The 27,339-nt window shown below is 35.1% G+C and overlaps 1 protein-coding gene and 1 long non-coding RNA gene across 2 annotated transcripts; one reads left to right on the forward strand and one right to left on the reverse strand.

Moving 5' to 3' along the window:
• Nucleotides 1-4,502: 4,502 nt before the first annotated feature.
• On the reverse strand, nucleotides 4,503-9,808 carry LOC123563281 (uncharacterized). Its single transcript, XR_006688774.2, has 3 exons — nucleotides 9,645-9,808; nucleotides 7,522-8,678; nucleotides 4,503-7,001 (listed from the first exon to the last, which is right to left on the reverse strand). It is a non-coding gene; the product is annotated as an uncharacterized LOC123563281 (long non-coding RNA).
• Nucleotides 9,809-19,063: 9,255 nt separating this feature from the next.
• LOC123563280 (uncharacterized) lies at nucleotides 19,064-23,396 on the forward strand. Its single transcript, XM_045355994.2, has 2 exons — nucleotides 19,064-20,893; nucleotides 21,278-23,396. The coding sequence occupies exons 1-2, from the start codon at nucleotides 19,706-19,708 to the stop codon at nucleotides 22,565-22,567; spliced, it is 2,478 nt and encodes an 825-aa protein (XP_045211929.1). The 5' UTR covers nucleotides 19,064-19,705; the 3' UTR covers nucleotides 22,568-23,396.
• The last annotated feature ends 3,943 nt before the right edge of the window (nucleotides 23,397-27,339 follow it).

Raw genomic sequence — 27,339 nt, forward strand, 5'->3', positions numbered from 1 at the left:
GCTGCATGTTCATTGCTTGAAACGAAAAGACTCAGTCAGTCCGAGCCTTGGCTGCGTTCTGCGCTTCTTGGGAATCTTGTTACAGATTTCTATGGAAAAAATCAACTGCTGCATATAAAGTAATGTATATTTTTGTAATTTTTGAAAAATGGATAAAGATCGCAAAATAAATGAAATATTATCATTGAGTGATTCGATTTGATTGAAATTTAATAATTGTTTAACAATAATTTTGTCAACGTGGGAGACATATCCTAAATGTATAACTTGATATTTATGAAAGGTATTGCCAATAGTTAGGGGCGTTAGACGTTTCGATTAGCAAATATGCGTATGTAAACACTGATATATATCTCACGGAATAAAACAAGATCAATAAGAATATTTTGTATATGCACGACTTTTGCATTTCCTACTGTAAAGTAAGGTTTTGTCACCTGATTCAAATACAGTGACTTAAACCACCTGGTCTCGGATGTCCGTAGTTTTATAATACAAAAGCCTTATGTTTCATTACGGAAGTTAACTTCATATGTTTATTTCACTTTCGTTATCTTTTCTTCCTGTTTGTACGTTTTCAAGAAATCATTTAATATCGCACGGTCATATTTTTATACGCAATAATGTTATTGACAAGTCAATTAATTCATACTGTTAAATACTGCGTCAGTTCTCCCATATTGTTATACTTAAATCCTGACGAAGCTTTATCTTCCTTGTGCAGTATTTATATTATGAATGCATTGTGTACTTGTTTATTGAATCGAAAAGATCTGTATGGCAAACAAAAGCCTTCAACTTTAACATACAATATCTAAAAAGGGGGAGTATTTGCCACTATAATATGAACGTGAAGGTCATGATGAGAAGATAAATCCAAAGTATTGATATTTTCAACCTTTTAAGAGACAAATTGTGGTTATGTAGTCCTATACATTGTGCTGTTAACTGTATGTTGGGACTGAAGGCCTTCGTGCGTACTTTATAGTGCAAACCCAGTGTATTTCACCCAGATGGTAACTATATAACCACAAGAAATAATTATTTTTACAATTTTGTTTTCTTTTACCTTCACATTGATTCATTTAATTGAATATTGACTACTCTTAAAGTAAAAACTCGAAAATAACGGCGGCATCAAAACACACACATTCGGGCGGTGTTATATCTGAAATGCTCCGCCTTTGGGGCCACAAGATTAATTTTCGGATTACTTTTTTCTGGTGTTAATACATGTGCAAACCCTGGCAAATAATAAAAAAAATAATACCGCACAGGGATGGCTTTATGTTAAAGGTGTGCGCTAATTACTTCACAAATAATTAATGATATACTTATAATTCCAAGTAAACACGTTTCTGTTCCGAATTTTCGTTTTTTAATGATTTGCTGTCCGCTTAAAAGATTTCGGAAGTAATTTTGAATCACTGAATAGGAAGTTATCTAACTAAGAAAACGAGTAATATGAAAATTATCGCCTATTTTTGGCATATTACTGCTATCGGTTTCAACACCGATGCAACGCTGAAATACGTGCACGAATACAAAAATGATGAAATGTGTGAACGTCTTGGCTAAACCAATCAGACTGCTTGAATAAGTGGATGGTGAAAATATTTTGGAATGGTATGCATTAGCTTTTACGAACTTGTCTCGGTATATCCTAATACGTTGTGTTGGTGATCACATAATTCAATACATGAACTATTTGTAGACCAAATTGAAAACGCATTCGGTTCGTATTCAATTGAAAATTCATCGGTATTTTCGCTTTCCATTTAGAAATATGATCTTTGGCAAACATTTGAAATAGGCCATGCCTAAATGAAAATCACTAAAACGGGGATGCATATTTTCTATTTTGCGGTTTCTCCCTTATATTCACATCGTTTTCAATAATTTTGTTTTGTATGTAAGTTAAATCGCCCTCTACCGACTGCTGTAAATGTTTCGCCTTCTAGGTCTATATACGTTAATGGAATCAGTGCTGTACATAGTTTCATCGACTGTAAATAGTTACCAATATACTGATGTGTCCAATCAAATTGGTGGTGTGAATAGATTTGCCCCTTTGCTGTAGTCTAAAAACTGCGTTTAACGGAACGAAAAGTGCAGTCCATTACTTTATTGCTTGATATATTGCCATCTTGTAACCATAACACTCTCATCTTAATTAAAACATCAATTACTGATAAACTTTTCTGGGATTGCAATTTCGGAGATGTGACTTCAGGCAGAACATTGTCTCCCACCTTATATACAAATACTTACAAGTGGCTTCTTTAAGAAAGAAGCCAAGGAGAGATCAGCTGCTTTGCACAGTGTGTAAGTCCGAGCTTCTCAAACAGTTTCTTTTTGCGTCTTGAATTACCCGAACTCACCGTGTACAAAAGAAGAATTGCCACTGTTGCAATGGACGAAATATTTTTATTTTTATTTTTCAAAGCTGTTAAATACCTGTGCAGTAGCATAACAAAGTTTTCTATTGCATTTGTGCATATGGATAACATGTGTTTATACCATTTCAGGACATTGTGTGCGTAATTATTGCCGTTTTTTTAATACGCAAACTTTTAACAATGGTTCATAATTGAATTCTAATTTTGTAGTCATCCAGGCAATTTTAGATTGTGTTAATGTTATTTATGCTAAAATATACTGTCATTATATTTGTTTGAAACAAAGTCTTGCTTTCATCGTGATGTTTACCTCTCCAATTAGACCAACCAGGCAAATGCATCCACTAGCTTACGACAGCTACCTCTACCATAAGTAGCCGTTTTCCCACATACAGTATCACAATTTTGAACCTAGTAACATTGCTGTCATATTCTACCTTGTCCATTTCTTGAAACTAGGCTGTAGTGACTAGTGTAAATGAAGTGATAGATGTTTTCCCTTCTTAATTTAAGTTCTTCTTATTTATTAAATTACTGTTTAACTACTGATTGAAATACTATATTTTCCAGTCTTTTGGTTCCTGACAATGCCCATTGCATTGCAGGTTCTTTTATTTAGCTTTTAAGGTTAATATTCAAATTTATACTTGTAACGAGCGAGGGACTGGCAGTGTAAAGTGATGGAGAGATCCGTTGTTAGAGTTCAAAGCACGATAACTTGATAATGTTTGCAATCACGATAACGCGTTGTTTATTCGTGCAGTAGACCTTTAAATGTTGTGTTCCGGTTACCCCAAATCTGCTTGGAAATTTTTATGGAATATCTAGAATCCTATTCAGAGACGACAACAACCAAGCATATCAATAATGTTTAGAAAATTTTCTAGCCGCTAAAACAATGACATGATAGATATTTATATATGTTTAAAAAATGAATGGGTATTAGTCCGTATACAAAATGAGTCTAAAAGAACAATGCACATAAAACTGTATCTGTATCCACTTAGCTATTGCTCATTTTTCTCCGTCCAAGTCCAATTCTTTATCTATGTCTGCAGTAAACATTCAATGGCAAAAGAAATGTTTTCTGTTCACGAGCGTAAAACATAGCAGCTATGTGATTTCCCCGAAATTGAGCGTTGTCCTATTGATTCTTTTCAGTTAAGTTTCACAGCCCATTTCAATAATATTAAAAAGAACGATGTCATTTTTCATCTTTATACTTTATATTTATCTATTTGTATACGTGCAAGTTATAAATTGAACTGGTAAAGTGTTCTTATATGGTGATATTTTGTAAGATAAAGTGAATCTTTCACCGAATATTTATTTGACTTACTCTTCAACGTGTCTAAAATTTATATAAGCTTCTTTGACACAAAAGTGTTCTTTACAAGCTAATGTCATATTTCTAAAATTACATAACTATTTTGCTATTTACTTTGAGATTTCACTTAAAAGGACAATTTTAATTAAGAATACTTTTACTTATTATTTTATATTATTATTATTATACCATATTTATATAGCGCCCTTTTCATGATCAATTTCACGTTCAAAGGCGCTTTACATAGTTCAAATGCAGCCGCACAGGGCGCATACTCTACTAGTACAGACACAGAGCGATCTGACCAGAGGGACAGAGTGAGACAAAGCCCCCACGACAGAGAGATCAGAAATCAGATACAGGCATGTCCGGCTAACTTAGCCTAGCTTGGTTCTTTAACGTGCCAAGTGTATAGCACTGATACACGCAAGGATTGCCTGGGTTCCTGACCAGTACACCTCTAGTTGGGTGGGAAACACTGAAACGCGTTTCTGAAAATTCCCGAGATGCTGCCAGGGATCGAACCCCCGACCTCAGGATTGGAAGGCCAGTGTGCAAACCACTTAGCTATCCGTCCGTATTCAAATTATACAAATATTGCTTCTACGAGTATAAAACCAAGGCAAAAGAACACCAGTAAAACCCTGTATGTAAACTTGATCGCTTCTTCACATACAGTCCACTAATGTAGGGCTAGGAGAGACGCAAACCAACAACGGTTAGGGGTGAGTAATATTTGCAAGCTATCGCAATACTCCGAAGTTAAAAACATACAATAATAGTATTATAAATGTTGCTTTATTACGTCAGTGATGAACTAAAATTTGGACCGACGTCATGTTTCAATCTCATTAAAAAAAAGAAACAAAAACATCTTATTTTTGAAAACCACTACTAATGATATATTTTGTAACGATTTTTATGAATGAGTTTTTATCAGGATTATGAGACCGTAACGTATGTATTTGCAATTACAACAAGAAAATGGTACAACGGAATCGCTCAGGGAAACGGAAGTTGATTAATCCGCAGCGTTCGTGCAGGATTTCAGCCTTCTGTACATGGAATTTTGCGTCTGGAAAAATAAAGTCGTCGAGGAAACGGACTTTTTATTTTTTCTGAAGCAAGCGGCTTTATGGCCTATATAAATTTAACCCATTCCTAACGTTTGCTTGGTAAGTATTGGTTTCCGACTTGCAAATGAACTTCAGATAAAAAGTAACTTGGCAGCATAGTTAATTATGTTTTACAGTCTAGAAGTTGTTCAGTTTGATTAAAATGATTCTACATAGCAGGTATAATAAATAGAACATTAGATTACTGTTAAAATTCTGTTACAACCGTCTACAAAAAAGTACAAATTTCGACAAAGCCCAAGTATGTATTTGTTAACCTAATTTCCTCTTTTTTCACATCAAAATGGTCGTTATTTTTAAGAGGTGACTTTTTATAACACAAAACGCGCAGTAGAAGTTTATGTTAGATAATGACAACTCTAATGCATCTTTTGAAAAGAGACACCGGCATGAGCAATAAATTAATCTTTTTTTTCAGTAGTCCTAATCTTTATCTAAGTAGTGACATATTACTACAAGTTACTTGTGTACTGCCAGCTAAAACAAGACGAAATATGCTAAAGTTTATAAAGTAAGGAATGCTAAAGAAATCTTGTATAAAACACATTGTCAAAATGTAGCTATTTTGCAAAATGTATAATAATGCATCACATCTTAAAGTTCTGATCAACATTAATACAATAAGCTAATTTACTACAGTGCAATCAAACTTGTTCATGTGGAAATATTCACTCTTGCGGCTTGACATGGTCAGGCAGGGGATCAAAATACGTTTTAAAATGCATTAATTCATATTGCACTATTGTGTGATGTTGAATATTAATGATGATATTTCAAAGACTAAACTACTTATCTCTTGTTTAAAAATATTACCAGAAAATACTGCAGAAAGGTAGAACAATGTTTCTGTTGATCATAATTTATGATCTCATTTCACTTTCATCATAATAAGGCCATGTGAGACCGACCAATCTTTTCTGCACACCTCTTCTGGTGACGCTGCAATAGCATCATTTGTTTCTTTCAACAAATGATGAAGGCTCAACCATTTTCTCCCAGAAAGAAATATTTCTCGTATATCGCGTATCATTACTTTCCGAAGTGCTTTCAGACGATCCACCGGTTTGAACATGTCTTTGTACAAATTCCTGGAGTTGTTGAATATACTTGGAAGACACCCAATAGCGGTTTCGTTGAAAATCTCTCCTTCGTGAAGATATCCGCTGTTAATGCTGTCGTCTATGATTTGTGCGATACCATGGAGGCATGACTCGTGTTCAGCAGTTTCAGCCTTAAAGTTTTGCTCGTGATAGATACAAACCATTTTTAGCATGTAGGACGAAAATGGTTTGTATCCATTTAACTGTAAGAAAGGATGTTCCCCGTATTTGTATTTTAAATGTTTCAGAAACATATACAAAGTTTTGTGGTTTTCACCCAATTTTATGCGGATATACTGTACTTCCGTCTCAGTAAAGGTTTTCCTGAAGCCTTCCCTATAAGCAACAATTAAAAGCGAACCCCTTTCAATAACAGCTTTTCCAACTTCTGGTATAGTTGCAAACTCTGGATGGTAAAGTTCCTCTACATTACTATACCTGATGGCTATAGTAATGTCGACAGAAATTCTGCGGCCCTTGTAGAGGAACTCCCAAACCATATTTGGTAGTCTTGCCTCACAGAATCGTACAGACAGCTCTATGTTATTTACTGGTGGTAAATCATCCACTCAGCCCTATCTTGATGGTCGTAAAGGCCAATGCTTGTGGTAGCTCTCCTGTCCGTCAACGCCACATTGTAAAATCTTGAACAAAACTGTTCCATAAGTGCATATGATATTTCAGCCTTTTTGGGCCCAAAATTAAGATCCACGTCATCTCTTTCATTTAAACTACTTTCAATGGTAACGACATCAGGTTTTGAGAATTCTGATAGCACTGCAATGTAATCAAATTCGTCTGCAAAGCAGATCTTAGTGCCCTCGTGAAAACTTCAAACTTTCAAAAGCTCTGACACCTTGTAATCGGGGTATTTGTCTCCAAGGTTATCAAGAAAATGCCGGATATGTGTGTAAATGGCTTCCGCAATGCTAACAGCTTCATCTGTTATTATATCTTTGCGTATTTCAGAGCCTGCCTTATCTATCAAACTATTCAAATTTTCCCCTTCCCGAACGTATAGGTATGTAGAATCTTTTGACTGAAAAGTAAACCAAAATTATATCATTATACACATTGACTTTGCGACAAAAGATTAAGTTATATCGAATTGTGTGTCTTTCTTAAGATTTATTGATGACTAGATTTTGATACACTTTCTAAATCTAAATATTTGATGACGCTGAATAAGTACAATTGAAATAGCAAATTGTCTGAATCAGAACAAATTAATATATAGTAATTATAATTTTGCGTATTGAAAGGAATAGAATGTATCACGAATCTTAAATGATTTTGTGTAGAACATTTCTACCGCCAAATTATATTACAATTCTTACCATATTCAATGAATTTAGTAAAACTGTTAATGGCAACATCTTGCACATATTTTGGAAAGTTCTGAATTCATTTTTTACAAAAAGATACGCACTTATTGGAGCACCTGTGGATGAGAGAATCCAAATACATGAACTGTTCGACTTAGTAGGCGATTAAGAAGAAACATATAGATAATATTATGTTCAATAATTTGAAAATATATTTTATTCGATTAAACTTACCGCGACGGAAAGTTCACTTATGACTCATCCGGTTTCCAAGTCCAGCTATTTGTTTCATTAGTTCAACTGTTATGTAATTACACTTGTTGACCTCAACGTATCCATACATAGCTCCGTATCAGCAAGCAGCAATCGCGCAAGTAACGTTGCTCAATCCTCCATGGCATATTGACCTGACACACAAGTTTTCCCAAGATCCATTAGAAGCAAGAAATGCGTCATATGCGATTAAAGTTGCTTCACAATCACTTCTGCCAGGTCGATAATTGGTGGAAATTGATTTATAACATTTTTCACTCATGTTCATGTTATAACCGTCAGGAAAGATTGGATCAGCAGTGCCGGTCTCAATTCCTCTAAGTTTTAAATAGGTTTTCCATTTTTCTATGAATTCGTCCCAAGTCCTAACGTTTTCATCTACAGCAATGCCTTTTTCTTTGACATATTCTAACGCTATAGGAAAAATTTTCATCACTTTGCTTCCCCACTGCCGAACTTGAATCTTCTAGATAGCGTATGACGTAAATAATGCAGTGACTAGAGAACCTAGGTAACCAACTGGATGATGATGTGTCATTCGACCACTCTCTATGCTGATTTTTATCAAATTGTTTACGTCCCAGTCATTAGGATGTCGCAAACCTATGCACATTGCCCTTACAGCAGCTGCAGAACTCACACTATCGTCGTTGAAAGGAACAATGCATTCTGTGTCAATGTCAGGATTTAGAAGTTCTCGTGAAGCAACGAACGTTTCGTCAGGATGGCGTATATCAATATCATATATATTACTCTTGTAATATTTCGCTAAACGCCAGTATGCGAAGTCATTTGCTGTTTTATACATGACTACAGTAAGTGCATGTGCAGTGTGTCTATGAAGCAAGGTGCAGTAACTAAGTCTCCACTCCGGAGGTTTGATATTTATACTATTTACTCTCCCAAGTTCTGTAAGTTCTTTATAAATATGAGATCCTTTTGTACATTTAAGCCATTTCCCGTTTCTATACCCTAATGAATCACCAACGGCACTCAAAACCATTGCAGCTTCATATCGTATCTCCAAAGGGGACTCTCTAAGTAGAGATTACGTGTCACTAAATATGTGTAACTGTAAGATATCCAGGAAGTCCAGCCATGGCGCAAGCCGATCCAAACTGAAATGAAATGTTACAGTTTAGAAGCAGTGTGGTCTAATTTGTAAAATTAAAAGGTTTACACTATTAGTTATTTAGTTATAGATATGCATTGTGCTAAAGTATTCCCAAAAGCTTAATGTTAGTAGTGTTTGGTTTTCTTTTCTTTTTTTTTTTTTTTTGTTCTTCGGGTTCATTCAATGTTAAAGGAACTCTTATAGCGAGAGTGGTGTTGTTGAACTTTACCTAAAACTAGCTAGACTCATTCAATTATACTGTTACTTTGGCTGGTAAGTATAATTAACAATATCATACCATTAGTAATCAAGCTTAGTATTTTTATCATTTTTGGTCCTTTGTGGTCATGGAGTTAATTCATGTCTATTCAGAAAGAGACCTGCTTATGTTTGTGTTACGAGGCGTGCAGGGTTTTGCATTTTATTATTTCTTCTCTTGAGTAGACACGGTTAAACCGGGCCTGCCATTATTTTTCTTCGTTGTGTAATGTATTTCCAAATGACCTTGGTATAGTTATATTCATATCATATTCTAACTTGATAACTGACATAATAGACATAATTTAATTATAAACGCAGTTTCTTCCGTAGTATAATGTTTGAATACTTTCGTCTCATGAATCATTATAACTGTATTAGCTATTACTGACAATTAAAAAAAATCAAATGGACAAATTACGAATGAAGTAATCAAACGTACATACAGTTTTGCAAAGACTATAAATCTAAACTGTTTTCTCCTACACTGATATAACTCTCTGATATGTTTTAATTTAATGCATTTTCATTTTTATACATTTTTCACTCTCCGACCCCGGTCCCCTACCCCATCTCCCCCACCCTTACACAAAAACATACAACCACCACACACATAATATAAACATTAGACTAAGAGTGAGTGTGTAATTTGTAGTCAAACAGCGGTAACAGCTGAAAAGTATGAATCGCAAACAAATATAAATCAACGAACCTCTTTAACATAATTATATCTAGCAAAGAAGGATATTAGCTTTCATTAAGTAATCCAGTAACAGCACAATAATATGGCACTAGAATGTTGATGTCATGTAAAAGTAAATACAATTATATTTTATACTTCAAAGAAACGTTGTCAGTCTGTTTTCCGAAGTCGGATTAAACATACGGGTGACAGGTTAGTCTATTTTTGGTATCAATATAATAGCTAGACGGGTAGACCTCGGGGGCATTATCGATTTATACAAAATATGACATATCATATTAACTTGTTTGTTAAAATAAATGAAAATATATATAATGTTTCAAAGAAACATTAGCAATGTGTTTTCCGAATATACTATTTTCGATATCGATTCTTAAATATTAAAAGTATCATTTATCTAAACAAAAATACGCCAAATTTCTTAAGGCATATCATTTTACCTTGGCATTTACTTACGTTACGTTAATATGTTGATGACATAGTTTTATATTTTATAAGGTACTTGCAATACTGCAAGACTAGCGTTCATCGCAGTTTCAAGTAATTTGTTTGATTACCTTCCCTTCAATTGTCTTTTCTGTTTCGAACTATACACTCTGTAGAACATTGCTCCTCAGACAAAGATACGTGTGTGCAAAGCGCTCTGGCAAATACAAGAAGTTTATATGGCTCACAAAAAACGTTCAATAAGAACATATTGCAAATAATAATAATAATAATTTATCCACAAGTACTGGATTTCCTTAAGTCTCTGGTTCGAAGTCAATGCCTTTAACCATTCGAACACAGAGATGCATGCCATAGTAAACTTTGGCATTTTACAGTTCATTGTGAGATTTTGGTCCGTGTTTTTTCTCTTTCGTTATTGTTGCTTCAAGCTAGAAGAGACTTTTATAGGTATTTAGAAATTGTTTTGACTTAGTTCTGACACGTCCTTGTATTTTATCGGCAAGTTCATCATCACTCATGAAAAAATTACCTTTCACTGATACAACTAATATCAAAGGTAAATGTTAACTACGTCGTTAAAAATAACCATTAGGCCCAGATCCAGATTACTTTTTCTGTGGGGTGGGGTATAATTTGAAGGTGTAGTTTTAGGGTAGGATGTTGGTAAGGTATTCCTCCTGAACTCCCTCGGAACATTTTAGAAATACAAATATGAAACGGTAGCCACTGTTGCAGTTTTGTACCTAAATTTGAGTATCCAAACATTATACACCTAGACACAGGAAGAAACCAGGCATGAATCAGCTTTAATTTAGACTGTAGACTCTGGTAGAACTTTGGGTACGTACGAGAGATAAAGATCCATACCCCTACCTCCTCCGTCCTGTAAGTGGTCGGTAGAGTTTATCTTTACCCCTTGAAATTTTAGATGTTTGTCTGAAATTTTGGCCTCTGATGCATTTCGGTACCAAACTATCATTAATCTGGACAGGGGGTAAGGATATTTTTGAAACGCAGGTACATGTATGACATGGTGTTTCCTGCTGCATCCGACTTCTCGGGTGAATTTGGGCACGCCCTGATGCATTTTGGTAGCCTAATATAATTAATCTGGACAGGGGTAAGGTTATTTTCGAAACACAGGTAGGTGTATGAAATGGTGTTTTCTGTTGCATTCGACTTCACTGGTTAATTTGGACACGACCCACACTCTTAGAACATATTGTGTTGATACCTGATATCGACTGTCTACCGCAATTTATAGTTATTCGTTCACAGCTCTATGCTATTGACCAATCCCACTATTACTTGTTGCGACAAAAAAGTATCGCACAGTATGATTGCGGTTTGAAATGTAAAAAAAAAAAAAAACACAAAAGAAAAAGAGTAAACCCATATACATCGTTTTAGATGCAAACACTAATATCCTCTTTGCCCGAGCGGTAACACACACGACCCATACATTTTTTTGAATTTTGAAACTCCACTGATTTTTTAATAATAAGGTCCAACGAAGCCACTAACTTAAATTTACCTTTTTTACATTAATATGTGATTATGTCTAAATGTGCTCCGGCTTGAATTTGAAGTAATATTTTCTGCAGCTATACTGTAATATTTTAAAGCACAACCGCTTAGGTTTATAATTTACATGACAATCTTATACTTCACTTTCAAAAGCATTAACTGGCAATAATTGTAGTGTAGATTAATTTACCGCTACTGCTGACGTTATACGACAATAAGAACATAAAAATGATTAAGAAACCAGAGAAAAACAATCTTACACAAACTATATTATGCAAAGTAGAAAAAGGAACGGATGCAAGATCCAAACCGTCAAAAGTAACACTACAAAATGATCATATATTCATTCACACATTCTCTGCGGCAACAAAAACGAGACCGCTACTAATTTAGTACTGCCAAATATACAAAACGCTAATTATACTGTGCGGTACTTATAGTATGATGTTTTGTAGATTCTTGACGATAATACAGGCAATTTTTGCAACTCGGAGCAGTGTTATGCACAATTCTAGGTTTGTCTTCTATTTACTGCCGGACGAATGAAAGGTGTTCTTTTCTGTTTTGTTCTGTTCTTTCGCGTTTGTACAAAATGAATATCATGGTTATCTATGTGGCGGCTGTTATTTTTAAAGTATTTTAAAGAATCTGTTGTGCATGTTTTTAACATTCTAGAATCTTGACATTATAGAATAGTCATTGCAAAAAATCATAAAAAGTCAAAGGGATATCATTCTTCTGTGTATCTTAGGGCACATTCCTTTCTCTACTCAGATCTTGTCAAATTTTCTTTAGATTCTTAACCTTCTTGAGGCCATGCCAAATTGATATGTCGTTCGTCGGAACTACCGCATCAATAATTTCATTCCCGAGAAAAAAAAATAAAAATTACCCGCCCGCACGTACATAAAAATCTCCGAAAAAATTTTTTTTTTTTTCGATTACGCGGTCCGGAATAATAACGGCAAAACAGGTTTTATCGCTGTTTTAATGCGTCAAAGTGATATTGATCGGATTTCATGCGTCCGTAATACATGTAGCTTATGATCCAAACTCAAAAAGTCAGGAATTATGGTGTTGTTCATCATTTGTTTTAAATCTGGAGTGTCTGTGCTAGTGCCACACATGGCCTTCGATGTGCCGGTAGGTAATGAAATAGGCACATTCTACTTTTGTTCAATACAGTGAAAAGAACGAAGCCCGACTTGTAAGACGTGCACGGGGATGCAGTTAACAAATATTTGGAAATATTGTTCAGATATAAAGTTTTCAAACCATTTGTTATCAGTTGTTTAATTCAGCATGTTAGATCTAGAGCCGAAAGCTGAGGCCAACTACTATCTTAAAAAAATATTTGTTCACATATCCTGACCGACCTATCACATTGTCTCGGCCCAAATCTTTTTGAACGTAACTTCTTTAGTACAGCAGTCAGATATTCTATCAAAACGCATTTAGTCAATTTAAAAATTGTTTAGCTTTTCAAATAAGTAGTGTTGATATGAAAATAATTTGTAACCCCAGTTTTGCCTGTTTGTACACATGACGCCAGGATATATTTAAAATTGGCTGTAAATTGATTGAACGAAAGAAACTGAAAAAACAGACTTCCCCAACTCTAAATTTCTAGTTCAGTCAAAGCACAACAAACAACACTTTTAAGGGTGGCCATATTGGGATCATTCTTTGTCCGTCTGTTATTATTTTTGCCTGAAATGAATCTCTACCACAAAAGCTTAAGCTAGCCTGATCATGATCTGTTAAGAAATTATTCCAAAGGGATTCGAGCAATGTCGAAGCATCTGTATGCCCAACTCCGTTTGGTCTCACTGGTCAAGTGGTTTATTACTTCCCCTCACCTCTATGGGTTGGAGTTCCACTACGGGCACAAATTTGTTCATGTGTCAAAGCCATCTAACTGTGTTTCAGAAGAAATGTTATTCCACACAATCATATGCCTGTTTTGTCTTAAATATTCCTCATCCTGTGCCATTAAATAGGCACGTCTTCAGATTAATGTAGAAAAATCAAAATTAAAAATAAGACACCCATTCCTTAGTAATTAAAATTACAAAATAAAAAAATAAAGTGATTCAGTGAGTTTTGGCATGAATTTATTTGCAAAATCATTCATGTAGTCTTTAAAACATATAGAAAAGCTATATACTGTGTTACCCACACTGTAAATGTTTGATTTCTGTGTTATTTCTAAAGAAATGTTAACTTTATATATAATCATAACCGCCTCCTCAAGGGTTCAAGCTGGGGAAAAAAAATAAAAAACGCCCGCTCGCTCCATGTAAAATCTACCCGCCTCTGAAAAAATCAAAATTGAGAAAAAAAAATAAAATAAAAATTTCGCTCGCCCGCTCCTATTTTTTTTGAAAATTTTCCGAAGAACTATTAATCAATTAGGTATGGCCTGAACGCCGATTTTTTTTATTCTATTGACTAAAAGTAAGTGCAAAATGCTCGGAGTATTCAAAAGATTTCTGTCATTGTCTAAAATTAAACTCAAGCATATTCAGAGATGGAAAATGTTGAGGTAATTACATTCATTTCGAATTGGTCATTCTAACTATCCAATTGTATATTTCTTTATTTTTCTGTTATCACCAATCAATCGTTAGAAGGGTCAGGACTGGTATATAATGCAAATTTCCGTTTAAATATAAATATATGTGAAAACAAAAACATTTCCTAAAATAATCCTTAATCAGATTCTGTCACTTTTAAATAGGATAAGTTTATACTAAAGAAATTGCATGTTAAAATAAGTGTTTTTATTAAAACTACATCTTTCTTGAGAGATCTTTAGTATCTGTTAAGAAAAGTATTATTATTTGTTTTATTTAGATCTTTAGTTGATACCAGTGGGAAAACAATTCGTTAGACCAATTATTGTCTGAAAACAACTCAATATCGCATTTTGTATTGTAAATTCAAAATGTGTATAGTTTAATTCAGGAATGTCTGCTTAAGTCCTAAACGTTGATTTATAAGTCATGGATGCATTAATGATCGAATTAGCGTAGCCTATTTCAAAAATATGCATAACATTTTACAGACTAATTCTTTCTTGAAAGATCTTTAGACTGAGTTTGATAAGAAAATTATTATCAATTGTTTTCAACTGTTAAAGTTGTTTTCAATGGTAAAGCAATTCATTTGACCATTTATAATCAGAAAACAGCCAAATGTGGCCATTTCGTAAGTAATTTGAGAATTTTTGAATTCAAATTTGTTATTGTTTAATTGAGGAATGTCTTCTTATGTCCTCAACGTTGATTTATATCTCATGGATGCTTTAATGCCACAAATTGTTTGATAAAATAAGCGTAACACCTGCTTTATGGCAAAATTCGTAAATGTGTATATATGTTGATATAAACAGCTGTGCGATGAATTTTCCAAAAATGTTTTTCCATTGACAATAATGTATATTAAAAAGCTTCAATTTTGCTTTTAATTAAGGTGGTATGTTTAGGACATGCAATTATTTTTTTAGGATTAAATGATCTTGAGCGATCAACATCTTATCTCCTGCGCACGACATCTTATCTTGAGCGATCAACATCTTATCTTGAGCGATCAACATATCATTTCGTGCGCACGACATCTTATCTTGAGCGATCAACATCTTATCTCGTGCGCACGACATCTTATCTTGAGCGATCAACATCTTATCTCGAGCGATCAACATATTATCTTGAGCGATCAACATATTATCTTGAGCGATCAACATCTTATCTCGAGCGATCAACATATTATCTTGAGCGATCAACATCTTATCTCGTGCGCACGACATCTTGTCTTGAGCGATCAACATATTATCTTGAGCGATCAACATATTATCTTGAGCGATCAACATATTATCTTGAGTGATCAACATCTTATCTTGAGCGATCAGCATCTTATCTCGTGCGCACGACATCTTATCTTGAGCGATCAACATATTATCTTGAGCGATCAACATCTTATTTCGTGCGCACGACATCTTATCTTGAGCGATCAACATCTTATGTCGAGCGATCAACATATTATCTCGAGCGATCAACATCTTATCTCGAGCGATCAACATATTATCTTGAGCGATCAACATCTTATCTTGAGCGCTCAACATCTTATCTCGTGCGCACGACATCTTATCTTGAGCGATCAACATATTATCTTGAGCGATCAACATCTTATTTCGTGCGCACGAAATCTTATCTTGAGCGATCAACATCTTTTCTCGAGCGATCAACATATTATCTTGAGCGATCAACATATTATCTTGAGCGATCAACATGTTATCTCGAGCGATCAACATCTTTTCTCGGTTATCTTATCAATATCTATTAAGGACCTTTGTGTGAATTCAGATCATTAGTAAAAACATACGGCTGCCACCGTTTTTGTTTTTATTTAGATTATACTTATAACCGTTTCACATGTTTGCAGGGTTAGACATTTAAATACTGAAGCTGATAAAAAGGCAGCAAAAAATCAGTGATGATGCAAAGAAATAAATTTAAGTCCTTGACAAAAAAATAGTATGTAGACTTCGCTATGGAAGCCCTGGAGGGACAATTGGTTCCCGTACTTCCCACTTCTGACTTCTAACTTTTGCACTTCTCACTTCCGCACTTCTGACTTCCAACTTCCCGACTTTCGACTTCTGATTTCCAACTTCCACACTTCTTACTTCTTACTTCTGACTTTTGACTCTTACTTCCTTCTTCTAACTTTCGCACTTTTGACTTCTAACTTCCGCACTTCTGACTTCCAGCTTCCTGACGTCATACTTCCGACTTCCAACTTCCACCAAGTTAGAAGTCGGAAGTGTGGAAGTTAGAAGTCAGAAGTGCGATAGTTAAAAGAGGGAAGTAAGAAGTCAAGAAGTCGGAAGTAAGAAGTGTGTAAGTTGGAAATCAGAAGTCGGAAGGCAGGAAGATAGAAGTCAGAAGTGCGGAAGTTAGAAGAGGGAAGTAAGAAGTCAAAAAGCCGGAAGTAAGAAGTGTGGAAGTTGGAAATCAGAAGTCGAAAATCTGGAAGTTAGAAGTGCGGAAGTTTGAAGTCAGAAGTGCGGAAGTAAGAAGTGTGGAAGTTTGAAATCAGAAGTCGAAAGTCAGGAAGTTGGAAGTCAGAAGTGTGGAAGTTAGAAGTCAGAAGTGCGGAAGTTAGAAGTAGGAAGTAGGAAGTCAAGAAGTTGGAAGTGAGAAGTGCAAAAGTTAGAAGTCAGAAGTGGGAAGTACGGAAATCAATTGTCCCTCCAGGGCTTCCATACTTCGCCCATATATTAAACGATTTTCCTTGTTTTCCCTTAATTCATACTTGCAACTTTTCTGTGCGAATTTATCAGTCGAACTGAAATTTGTTGCTGTTCTAACATGCAGTATGCATTATTGGTTATGTTCATTTGATTTTGAAGATAGGATGACCAATTGTATGCATTGCTTTCCCAGTTGATGTGATAAACTTGTACATGTACTTGTGGGAAGTTTAAATAACAGCGGAATAGGCGGGACCCTAATTAACAACTTGTCCGTATGATTTACTGATGACCTAAATGCACACACAAAGGGCCTTAATATATATAAATAAGATGTCGTGCGCTCGAGATAAGATGTTGATCGCACAAGATAAGATGTTGATCGCTCAAGATAATATGTTGATCGCTCGAGGTAAGATGTTGATCGCTCAAGATAATATGTTGATCGCTCAAGATAAGATCTTGATCGCTCAAGATAAGATGTCGTGCGCACGAAATAAGATGTTGATCGCTTGAGATAAGATGTTGATCGCTCAAGATAATATGTTGACCGTTCAAGATAATATGTTGATCGCTCTATATAAGATGTTGATCGCTCAAGATAATATGTTGATCGCTCAAGATAATATGTTGATCGCTCAAGATAAGATGTTGATCGTTCGAGATAATATGTTGATCGCTCGAGATAAGATGTTGATCGCTCGAGATAATATGTTGATCACTCAAGATAATATGTTGATCGCTCGAGGTAAGATGTTGATCGCTCAAGATAATATGTTGATCGCTCGAGATAAGATGTTGATCGCTCAAGATAATATGTTGATCACTCGAGATAAGATGTTGATCGCTCAAGATAATATGTTGATCGCTCAAGATAAGATGTTGGTCGCTCAAGATGATATGTTGATCGCTCGAGATAAGATATCGTGCGCACGAGATAATATGTTGATCGCTCAAGATAAGATGTTGATCGCTCTAGATAATATGTTGATCGCTCAAGATAAGATATTGATCGCTCGAGATAATATGTTGATCGCTCAAGATAATATGTTGATCGCTCGAGATAAGATGTTGATCGCTCAAGATAAGATGTTGTGCGCACGAGATAATATGTTGATCGCTCGAGATAAGATGTCGTGCGCACGAGATAAGATGTTGATCGCTCAAGATAAGATGTCGTGCGCACGAGATAATGTAATCTTAAAAAAAATAACGTATGTCCTAAACATACCACCGTATTTAATAGCTGGACATCCTCAAAAAATATATTCGTAAATGTTAAGTGACCAAAAAATAGATTTTTATACACATTTAAATGAAGAATTAATCATATGAAAATATACCCATTCATATTTTGAATAGTAGACTCCAATTGTGTAGGTATATCATTTCCGTACCTGTGACATTATAAAATATACAGTCGACATTGTATTAAGAGACCACCCAAGGGACTGGTAAGAAGTGGTCTCTTAATGAAATGGTCTCTTAATGAATTTCAGTCAGATAAAAAGAAAATTTATTTTAACTGTTGATGTAACTGTATTTATTACGAACATACATGTATGATTTCAAAATCTGTTTTAACATCGTGAACACTTTTCCAAGTCCACAAACCGTAAACATTATGGCTCGATTTTTTGTCAGTTTGACTGATACAAAGGTTACTTGCATTCAGTCACGTGCAAAACGTACTCGCTAATTACAAAGATGAACAAATGCCCAGTATAACAATTCATGTTCTTATACCCATTGCTGTATCCACCATTGCAAATCAATGAATGCAAGGTTTTATTAGAAAAAAATTCTTAGAAAGCTTGTCGAATTCTTCAGTAAGGTCGACCAAATACGGGAATCAGAGTCATGCATTTGTTACATGACAATGACTCGAGTCACAAGGCTAGAATTGTGAAATTGTTTCTGAATGTAGAGGGGATCTGTGTTCTAGAACACCCGCCCTGTTCTCATAATCTAGCCCACTGTGACTTTTTCCTGTTCCCTCGTTTCAAGAAAAAGCTTGCCGGTAGAAAATATATATCCCACCAAAAGTTGGGAGTCGTCATATTTCACCTCTCAAGAGATATAATACCTGAAAAGAACTACTTTCAAGGATGGAATTAAAAGATTATGACATTGTTTATCTGTCAAAGGAGAGTATTTTGAAGGTATGAAATAAGGATTTCCGTAATTCCCACTTTAGTTGTCATTTAACAGCATTGGTTGCATTATTTTGATCCCACCCTTATATGACTGAAAACTTGTTGAAGAAGACATTTAACCCGAACACACACACACATATCAATTGTGTTGTTACGATGTTAAAGTCAACAAAACAAACAAACTTCCTGTCGCTAATAATCTTATAATTTCCATTGCAGATTTTCGGCGATATCTCGAGTATAGAATACAAGGAAATACAGGCACTGTGGAAGTTTGCATTCTTTTAATAAACGGGAAGCGTTCAAAGCTTACGGATAGCAATATTACAAATGCGAGGGGTGGAAATATTTTGCAGCGATATGCAGAACGAAGTAACATGGTAACGATATAGGCTATTCAAAGAGAAGTCGCAACAGGGATTTAAGAAAGACGACGAAAAGAATATAAAGCTATAACGAAAGAACTGATGATGAATTTTATGAATGCAGTATACGGTTAATTTAATGTTTGAACTTTATAGGTTTAGTACATGTGTATATCATTATTATGTGTATATGGTCAAGGTTAATTTAATACAGGTTTTAACAGATATGAATGAGCATTTAACATGATGTTGTGAGTACACAATTGCTTACACACGAGTGAGATTATAACACAGGCATGCGATCCTACATCATATAATATGGCCAACTTTAACGAGAGATATAAAGCAGCTATGGTTTTGGGTGCAGTTGGTGATTCTTTAGGATATCGCAATGGACAATGGTTGGAATGTACCAGTGGAAGACAAATATACACAGAACTAACGAAGCTGAATTTAGAAGAAATAAATGTCAAACCACCAGAGTGGAAAACGAGTGCATGTACAATAATGCACATTTCTACGGCATATTCGCTTGCCAAAAATGTGAACAAAATACCAAATAAAGAGTTATTTAGAAATATAGCTACATCGTACAAAATGAGTTTTGAGGACATTAACGGAAGACATCCTGATGAAACATGCTTAAATTCGTGTAAGATTTTACGAACAGTTGATGCTGTAGATGGGTATATCGTTCCATTTGATGATAAAGGCTTCAGCAACGCGGCTGCTGTCAGAACTATGTGTCTAGGCCTCATGCACCACAATCCTGATGAATTTAATCAACTTATAGCTAAAAGTGTAGAGTGTGGTCGGATGACACACCATCATCCTACAGGATACCTTGGAGCATTAACTACGGCATTATTCACATCGTTTGCGATACAACGTAAACCCATTGAACAATGGGGACATGCCTTGCTGGACACTCTTCCCGTCGCTTTAGAGTATATCCGGAAAACAGGGATTGCTGTAAAAGAAAATGATGCTTCGTTTGGAGATTTTACAAAAGTATGGGAAAATCATCTGAAAAGGCGAAATATTGCAAGTGGTAATTCACAAGCAAACTTCTATAACCGATTTGATTTTGAGAAAAATGATGAGTACTATAGGTCTATTTCTTTAGACGGAATTCCAGGAAGCAGTGGTTTTGACGCACCGTTAATTGCCTACGATGCAATTCTTTTCTGCAATAGGAACTGGTTGAATTTGTGTGTTGGCGCAATTTGCAACGGTGGATACAGCAATGTTACTGGGTGTATCGCAGGGTGTTGGTATGGTGCCTTGTATGGATATCAGGGTGTCAATGAACGCAATTACTCGAAAGTAGAGTTTAAGACAAAGTCACAAGCCATAGGAGATACTATTCAAAGACTTTCCTATCCTCATTACGACATTTATATTCATACCTTAGAGGGAGGGGAAATGGTCGAAGAAACTACCATGATATATGAACGGGTACAGCAAAGAGCAAATGACGTTTCCATGGAAGTCATTATTTCCAAAGTGAGGCAAATTTAGTTTTCTTTTCATTTGATTCAGAAAATTATACCATTTTAATAATATACAATTTTAGTTATTTACACTAAGGGTACCATTGCTTTTTTATTCTTTTGAGATAGGGTTTTGTTGAAAACGACTGTAAATACTATGTATGAAGTGTCTAAACGTGTGTCGTCACGTTTACTAGTTCTGAAACAATGATTGTTTCAATTTTACTCAGGCTCAAGAATAATTGATATAAATTATATGATAATTCTGTGTGTAGATGTGTATGTATTAAAAGGATTACTAGATCTTCGCGGCTAAAGTTGCACAATATTTCCACTGCAGATCGTGTGCATATTTCTCGATTCAAATCCAATAACCTTCAATTGATATTTATTTAAGGATGAAGAAATTGATATCACGGAAGCAGTACAGAAAAAGGTCAGCGCCCTTCGGTCAAACGTAACGTCAGAAGAAGGAGTAAAGATAGGAAATGCAATCTTCGTTCACGTTAAACGTTTTATAGATGAAGTAGGAAAACTGTTCCCTGAATTTCGAGCATCTGAAATAATAAAGGTTGGCAGTTTCTATGAAGGCACGAAAATTAAATGCGCAGATGAGTTTGACTTCATTATTGTGTTAGCCGACTTCTCAAAACCTGGTTCAATTGTGATAAAAGGAGAAAGATCATCGTATGAAAGTATAACTATTCAACATGAACTGTTTTGTGACTGTTCGTCATTATCAGAGACGTCTACACACCAAACTCCAGCGAGTAGGTTATATATTAGATTTGCTTCCGTTTTTTACCAAGTCGTAATGAACAAAGGACAGATGACTAAAATACAAGCAGGATTTATTACAATGGATGAAGATGAAATGGTCGAACTACCTACGGTAGATGGATTGCAAATGAAAGTTAGACTGTACAGGGCACAATTTCCAAACATAATTTTACAGTTTGTATATAAAAAAATGCAGGTCTGTGTAGATTTAACACTCGCATTAGAATATTTTGATATCAAAGATTGTCTGAACATGGAATCCATTCCTGTGCACGAGTTAAAAAGCATAATACAGACACAGAAGACAGTTTTATTTGTAGTATATGACGAAATATTCAGACCTACTTTAACCCCGGTTGAGGTCGAATATATAAGAAACAGTATGCTTCAGAAGCACAAAATAATATACATGTTGTTGAAGTATATAAATGGAATGTATGCTGAAAATAACTTCTTGGAACAAGCAGGATATCAGCCTTTCTCCTCTTACATGTTAAAAACCATCTGTTTATACCACGAACATACTTGTACGACACCAGGCCATAAAAGCTACGACTCTTGTTTAAGTGCCATTCTGTACATAATGAAAGAAAGTATAGAAAATGGATACCTTGTCTCTGCCGAATGTATAAATGAAATATGCGTTGGCTATTTGCCTAGCGTTTTTGACATAAAAAGAAATTTGTATAATCAACCACGAAAAACCGTTGATATTTTGGTGGAGCTAAGGAAATGTATGGTATGTGATTTGAAAAGTGTTTTTGAACATGGGCGAAAATGGCAAAATCTTGAGGACTTCGACAAGGAAATTAAGCTACACATTGAAAAGTCAGTTGAGTCTGTTTGTACAAAGACGTGGTCTGATTTTAAGTATCTGTTGCCGGTATACAGGAAGCCCCCGGCCTAAGTGGCCGATACCAGTATTTATTACTGCTTACCCCGCACTGCTACTGACTGGACTGAGAGATGTTAACCTTTGGAACTGCAAATTCTGACCTTTTCTCTGAGGTCAAGATTGAAATGTCATTGATGGTAGAAATACATTTTCCATTAATGAATGAACTAGACAAAGTGACAGCTAAAATGATATTGTTTTTTGTTGTTTTTTGTGTTTTTTGTTTTGTTTTTGTTTTGTTTTGTTTTTGCCGTTTGCGAGTTATTGTTCGCAAAGTATCGAGATATAATCAACTTCTGATTTTGATAGCGTTTATTTAATTTCGTTTACATGGCGTTAGATTCATTTACTTTATAAACATCGTCTTTCACATACTCGTTGGTTGGTGTGTGCGTTTATTATGCTCATATCAGATGTTTGTAATACTAGATATAAGAATGGCTGTGAAAATGTTATGCTTATATTATGTGTTTTAATGTGCAGTTACACACTGAAATCTTATTTGACAGATATCTAAAAACTGTTTAACTACAAATCATAAAATAAAAAGTACGATTTCCCATTTTTTATCTTTAAAACAACAATTTGTCGCTTAAATAAATTCAAGAGCATCGTTTTTTATATATACTGTCAGTCAATATCAGAAAGTAATGTATTTAAATGAAGAATTCCAAACAAAACATCTATCTGAGCGGTAACAAGTAAAATTGAACCACATAAATGTTTAAACACTATAGATACAAATAGAAATCTACTTCGCAAAACTTTACAAATAGGTTGTAATGTAATAAATACTATTCCCTGTATATTCTATTAATGCATAGCAATTTTACAAATCCTTACCTCGTTTGCAGAATTAACTAAATCTGACAAAATGAAGAGAAAAGTAGTGTATGCGATTTTTCTGTCATATTTGCTTACTACAAATTTACATCAAACGTACACTGCTGTGACTTGACATTACTACTCAAAGTACAGTTTTCTTTACGAAAACACAATGTTAGCTCTTATTTATTGTACGAAAATGTCACAATTACAGTGAAATGTAAGCACACCTAGCGTTAGCTTACACCTGTTAGGCCATCCCAAGAGAAAGTTTTGGGTTCCATAAAGTGCCTGCCCATCGTTTCTGGTGCAGTTATCTGGGATCGAATTTTCTTGTTTGAAATATGTTTATGATAAGCACGACATTTAGGTTAGAGACCACCAATTGTTTTCCCATAGACTTATATTTTAACATTATAGCGTGTGCGGCCGTCCATGCATCGAAACATGTAGATCTAACTACATGTTTTTAAGAACAATCTTAGTTCTACCGAAATATTGGACGAAAACATATATGGATAGCGATACTACTTTTTATGTAATTTTCTCATGAATGAGATGACCCCTGATGGTGGGAGAAATTCGTTCGATAAAACATTGTTTTTCAATACACATAAAGCGTGTCAATTGTTTTCAAAATTATCAAAAAATACTGTAAATGCAGTGAAAAATCTTAATGTTGAAAGAAATAATCCTTCCTTGGGTTTGTTAACATGACTGACCAGTCAGAACGTACAGACGTTACCTTATTCCCAGGTATACACTTACCTCAATCCCAGTACGTCACCCGTACATTTTTGAATTCGTGGTGTCTGGCCACTACCAAACACAAAATTCAAGCGTTGGCACTATTCTATTAATTTTCATCACGTCATTCAATCATATTTTGTTCACAATATTACCAGTAAACAAAAGTATCAGTATATAGTACACTTATACAGATTGAACTGCTGCTGATTATTAATACTACCTTTTCTTACAGCATACATTATTTTTAATATATATCAGGTATCAGGTCTGCAAAATCATTGAGTTTATGCGTTTATAGCTCGTCGAGATTTCTTAAATATATACTTCTATTAGCCTTTCTTCGATTAACATACTTTTGTCGGGGGTGGGGGTTGCGCACGCGTACTATGGGTTAGACTCTGTATATATATGCCTTTGTCCGTTTTTCAAAAGAACAATTTTGTAATTTTGTTTCTCGACTGTGTGATATCTAGTTGGGGATTTACTTTACGGGGAACACTTTAATTTTGTTCAGTGACATAACAACACGATGCGGATTACAGTATTTATGCTTTATATATAGTTAAACATTCCATAGGTGTCTGCAAACTAACCGTTCCAAATTTAAGAGGTGTCACACTGTGTTCACTGGTGTGTGCGCTGACTTCATGTTCTTCTGTGTATTTTTATCCTGTCGATTTTCTAAATAAAACTGGTTTTGTAATTTACATATAAATGATCATTGCATGATAATCATTATTTTAGTAAAGAGTCCCGAGAATGGGTAAAATTTAGTAAATTATGCTTAGGTCCTGGCTCGTTAATGACGGCTCAGGATGAAATACTAACCTCACATGTCAAAATTCAGACAACACGGAAACAGCCATCAATCAAGCTTTTTGTAGCTTAACTTAACGAAAAAATAAAACAAATTAAAAAAATTCCTGACTGGTTACATTAGTTAGACGTTATATCCATCTAATATTGTGCCAGTTTGTGACATATTTCAGTAGGACTAATAACACATAGTGTCCCGAAATTAGCAGATGGTGTATAACATTTATGACTTTTCTGACTCCGGTGCAGAATTTCCCGACCCAGCTACAGACTGTAGTATAAGAATGATAGATATTCACATTAGCTACATTCGTAAAATGAGAGAAGCAAACAGGAAGCGTTTGGATATAAATGTAGCAAGTCATGCGGTTTAGTAAAGTTTATTAAATCACAAGTATGAAATGTGGGTCTCTGGTGCATTTCTGAGTACCCAAATAAAATTAGTCTGGAGGCAGGGAGAGACCAGTGCATGTAATGACCTCACTGTAAACTGTAGATATCCGATATAAAGTTATAATCAGTACAAGAGAGAGTGCCCCCTTCGTCCTTTTATGAAGGGTCAGTGGGGTCTCCCTGGGAACTTTAAAAATATAGGTATGGTTTTGTGGCTTCTGTTGCATTTCTGTTTCTAATTCGGAGTACCCAGGGGCCTCCGTGGCCGAGTGGTTAAGGTCGCTGACTTCAAATCACTTGCCCCTCAACGATGTGGGTTCGAGCCTCACTCGGGGCGTTAAATTTTATGTAAAGAAGCCATCCAGCTGGCTTACGGAAGGTGGGTGGTTCTATCCAGGTGCCCGCTCGTGATGAAATAATGCACGGAGTGGCACCTGGGGTCTTCATCCACCATTAAAGCTGGAAAGTCGCCATATGACCTATTATGTGTCGGTGCGACGTTAAATCCAAAAAAAAAAATTTGGAGTGCCCAAACTTCGTTAATCTGAACACAAGGAAAGGACGATACGTAAAACGATCCTATATCTGGAAGGGGAACAAAACTATGTTCTGAAACTTTAAGTTTAAACTGTTAATCACTTAAATTGAAAACACACATATTTCTTACGCATTGTGTAAGGAAGTATTCCGCCAGTTTTTTAAACGTTTTGTGGTTCATTTATTTAGAAGGGCGGTAGAATAAAAAAGAAGACTAGGCAATCACGAAAATTTCCATTGACTTACAACATACTTCAACTAATACATAAATTATGTGGTTATTTTGATGTGTTAGAAGAAGCCGTCAATTTTAGTACCTGGCAGTTTTATTTCAGTGTCTATGAAACATCTTACACTTTTTAGAAGAAAACATTTTGTATGTTTTCTGGAATTATCTCGGAGAAATGGAAGACATTGTAAGGGACATCAGCGAGCCTATTAATGCACGAGTTAATTCTATTCGAAATAATGTAATTTCAGAGGAATCAATACCTCACGGAGATGCTATTTTCCAACATTTGAGAAATTTGTTACAAGACTCTGGAAAAACACATACGTTTTACAAAGTAACTGCACTACTATGAGTTGGTACTTATCATGAGCAAACTAAAATAAAATATCCAGATGAGTTTTATGTTATTGCAGTCCTTGATCAAATGTCCCAACCCGGTTTGGTTATAGTAAAGTCACTGGATAAAGATGGTACAAACATGTATTTGAGCTTTGATCATGAACGTGTAAAGCTTTTTGACCCTGAAATGAACCGGAGTTGGGATAAAAAAAACACCGGGAGAACAACTACTTGAAAGGTTTCTTCGAAGTTTAGTCTATAAATTGATTACAACGTGAAGGATGCTCCATATGGTTCTCTAGGGGATCATATTATCATATTATAAGGCAGATTTCATACAGCTGCCATCTTTTAATGGTTTAGAGCTAATAAAGTTATAGGTTCGATATCGAGATGCTGCGGTACCGAATTTAATAATCGACTTTATATACAATAGAAAAAGATCCCTGATGCTCTCACTCTTGGATTTAAATACAAAGATTGGTATAGATGCAGCACCATTTCTGCAGAGATATCTGTGTAGGAAAAAGGTTCGGTACCATTTATTGCTTATCGTTTTGTTCAATGTAACAGAAATGGAGTACGTCAGAGACAAGATCCCGGAAGAAGCTTAAAATATCATTTTTAAAAGAACTGACTGGATTTGCAGACAAACATGGTTGAGACCAGAATAGTGGCAATAAGTCCAATTCCGTGACTCTAGTTATCTGCTCTGACAGTCCGTCAATATCAGACTGAAATGAAAACGATAATTACATCACGAGTTGGACCATTGTTGCTTTAAACTGGTTGAGAACAGTGCTAGTGTTTTAGAATAAAAGCTAAAATACATTGCTGTCAGTTTTATATTCACCAAAAACGTCATAGAATTGTTTACGAGCCATTACCTTAG

Source organism: Mercenaria mercenaria, chromosome 2 (assembly GCF_021730395.1).
Source record: "Mercenaria mercenaria strain notata chromosome 2, MADL_Memer_1, whole genome shotgun sequence".
Taxonomy (NCBI): domain Eukaryota; kingdom Metazoa; phylum Mollusca; class Bivalvia; order Venerida; family Veneridae; genus Mercenaria; species Mercenaria mercenaria.

Coding starts and splice junctions, on each gene's coding strand:
- LOC123563280 (XM_045355994.2), top strand. CDS start 19,706: ATGGCCAACTTTAACGAGAGATATAAAGCAGCTATGGTTTTGGGTGCA. Junction 20,894..21,277: donor TGGAAGTCATTATTTCCAAA/GTGAGGCAAATT, acceptor TATTTATTTAAG/GATGAAGAAATTGATATCAC.